The 3,028-nt window shown below is 36.6% G+C and overlaps 1 protein-coding gene across 1 annotated transcript; it reads right to left on the bottom strand.

Annotated features, from left to right (window-relative positions):
• Positions 1-4: 4 nt before the first annotated feature.
• Positions 5-3,025, bottom strand: LOC106002310 (cyclin-dependent kinase 1-like; the record flags this gene model as incomplete). Its single annotated transcript, XM_013037207.1, has 3 exons — positions 5-94; positions 2,677-2,818; positions 2,934-3,025. Coding segments are annotated over 3 exons (324 nt in total), but the record flags the coding sequence as incomplete, so codon positions are not given.
• Positions 3,026-3,028: the final 3 nt, after the last annotated feature.

The raw sequence follows: 3,028 nt of genomic DNA, 5'->3' as shown, positions 1-3,028 counted from the left end.
TCTTCTTAATTTGATTGTCCAGATCATCAAAATATGGATGATTCAGTGCCATTTTGCCAGAAATACGTTTGGCTGGATCATAGACTAACATTTTCTAGAAGAAAACAAAGATACTTCAGAAAACAAGCTTTTTTCTTTTAAGTACCAGAAAACCTTTGTTTTACTAATAAACTATATTAATAATTTTAGTGGAAAATCTGCTAAATGAACATTTCCATTGGTTTATCACCAAACTATGCAAATATCTCAATCCCCTCTATTTTTCCATAATAATCTGTTTCTTATATCACAGCTCAATAACCTTATGTCATAAAGTATAGGACCCAAAAATTTAGAAATAAAACTTTAAAACCAAGACATAAATTTAAGATACACAGTTAAGAAAGATAACCAGTTGATTACTTTTCCTTTGAGAATTAAATGGCCATCTGAGTTATTTACAAGGTTACAATGGTGCAATTAATTATCATGATTTTGATGTAGCTTCCAGTGAGTTCCAAATGAAAGAAAAAAAGCCCACAACAATGTGTTATATAAAGAGGGCGAGTGAGTTGGCCAAGTTCATGTAGCAGAGAGGTAAGATGTAATCTGAAACTAAGCCTAATTTAGGATGATTTTGGCCTCAAGGAACTGGTTGTAGACATTTCTGTTGTCATCACTAGTGTTTGTCTCTAGCATGTAAAGTAGTGGAAATGGCACTGCCAAACATACTGCACTGCACAGACAGTACATTTACAAGGTATCTGCGGCTCTAAGACCTAATGTGGCTACAAAGAATGCTGACTTATGGGATTTCATTTTGTTTTTCTTTACTAAAGTCCTTTGTGCTCAAAAACTTCATTAGTTATACAATCACACTGAATCCAAAATAGAGACCAAAGGGCCTTTAAGTCAATCTGCAACATTAATAGATAAGGCAATGGGAAATCTGAGTGTAATTTAGCAGCATGATTTAGATTGTGAAAGAAGCTGAAAACCAATTAGACATATTTGATGATCTAGCAGGGATTTTTTTTTTTTAATGAGAGCTACCACAGCTGTATTTTTCTGCTATCATATTACCTGGGTTTCATAAAATTTGTTCCCTCTAAAAATCTGAAATTTAAATATTGGTCTAAGTCACACGCTCATAAAACAAAACATTTTTATCCTAACAGTGATTTGTTTTTAAAGATTATTAAAATTGCTAAGTGGAATAGCAATGAACACGCAGCAAGATTAGGCTACATTATTCTTTTTAACCTTTGTAGGCACAGAGAGAAAATGGAACTCATGTTGCAAAAGGTCTTGGTAACTAGAAATATCAACCAGTAAGCAAAGCACCCTGTGTTTAGGATAAATCTTACAAAAAGGGAATCAGTAGTAACTACTGAGGAAAAAAATAAACAAAGCTGGAAAAGAAGTCCATTACAACTCAGTAACTTACACAGAATCAAAGGCTGCTATTAACCCTGGCCTTTCCAAGAGTATATAACAACTTATCAGATAAAAACAAAAAAATCTGGGCCCAAGCTAGGCACTAATGACACTTGTAATTCTCATTACTTGGTTCTAAGCCAGACTGAACAGGTAAGTTTCTGAGCTGAGAATCTCCAATAAAGCACCAAAAATCTGGGAATGGAACTATGGTTCATATAGTAGAGCATGAACCTTGAGCCTCAAGTGTCCAGGGCACGTATACATATATACACAAAAACTGAATACATGTAAAGTGGCTCACACCTATAATATCACATACTTGGGAAACAGAGGAAGACAGGCTGAGTAAAAAGGCATAAAATATTAACCTAAAAATTAATAAAAGCAAAAAGAACTGCCGGTAGCCAGACACTGGTGGCTCATATCTGTAATCCTATCTACTCTGGATCTGAGGATCATGGTTCAAAAACAGCACAAGCAGGAAAAGTTCATGAGACTCTTATCACCAATAAATCACACACACACACACACACACACACACAAAAGCCTTAACTAGAGCTGTGGCTTGAGCAGTAGAGCACTAGCCTTGAGCAAAAGAAGATCAGGAATAGAGCTCAGGCCCCAGGATCTCTCTCTCTCTCTCTCTCTCTCTCACACACACACACACACACACACACAGCTAGAAGTGTGGCTTACGTGGTAAAACATTTGCTTATTAGCAAGCATAAAAGTCCTGAGTTAAAAACTTTTTATACATAAAAGTATCTTGTCAAAGCACCAGACCCAAGTTCAAATTTCCAGTGCCATCAAAATAAACTAATGCTAAATCTTCCTCTCTCAAAACCACTAGTGTTTATTGGTTTCTGTTCGGATTGACAAAGTCAACTTGATAGGACTGAGAACACAAAGGGCCCTTCCCTGCCTCTGGCCCTGCTGCTTGGCTGCTATGAGCTGAGCAGCTCTGCTCTACAAGCTCTCTTTCTCTCATGACAGGGTGAAATCTCAAACCAAAATAAAATTTTCCCCACTTCATGTCACTTGATGTGGTACAGTTAACATAATCTAAAATGAAGCTAGTATTACAATCCCTCTAACATAAAAATATTTGTTTTCCCATTTCCCAGATAAAAGAACGAAGACTGGGGTTGTGGTTTCGGTGGCAAGAGCATCTGCCAAGCAGAGGCAAAGCCCTGAATTTACACACTGATACTAGCAAAATAAAAATGCTACCTAAACAATCAAGTATGTTTTGCTTACCGAGAGCAAATCCAAGCCATTTTCATCCAAATTTTTGACATGGGAAGCAAGGCTTCCTGGTTTCCACTTGGGAAATGTATTCTTATAGTCCTGTAGAGATTCCACTTCTGGCCACACTTCATTATTAGGAGTACCTAAGGCTCTGCAAAATCACAGCAATACAAAAACTGTTAAAACAAAATACATATGATCTTGCTATGTATACATTGCCTTTAGCATTCAACAACTTACTTCTTTACAGCTTAAGTATGAAATACCTGAAAATCCTGAAGAGCTGATCGATTTCTGAATCCCCATGGAAAAGAGGCTTCTTAGTTGCCAGCTCTGCAAATATGGTGCCTATACTCCAAAT

Source organism: Dipodomys ordii, unplaced genomic scaffold, assembly GCF_000151885.1.
Source record: "Dipodomys ordii isolate 6190 unplaced genomic scaffold, Dord_2.0 Scaffold7022, whole genome shotgun sequence".
NCBI lineage: Eukaryota > Metazoa > Chordata > Mammalia > Rodentia > Heteromyidae > Dipodomys > Dipodomys ordii.
This window is presented reverse-complemented; position numbering and strand designations above follow the sequence as displayed.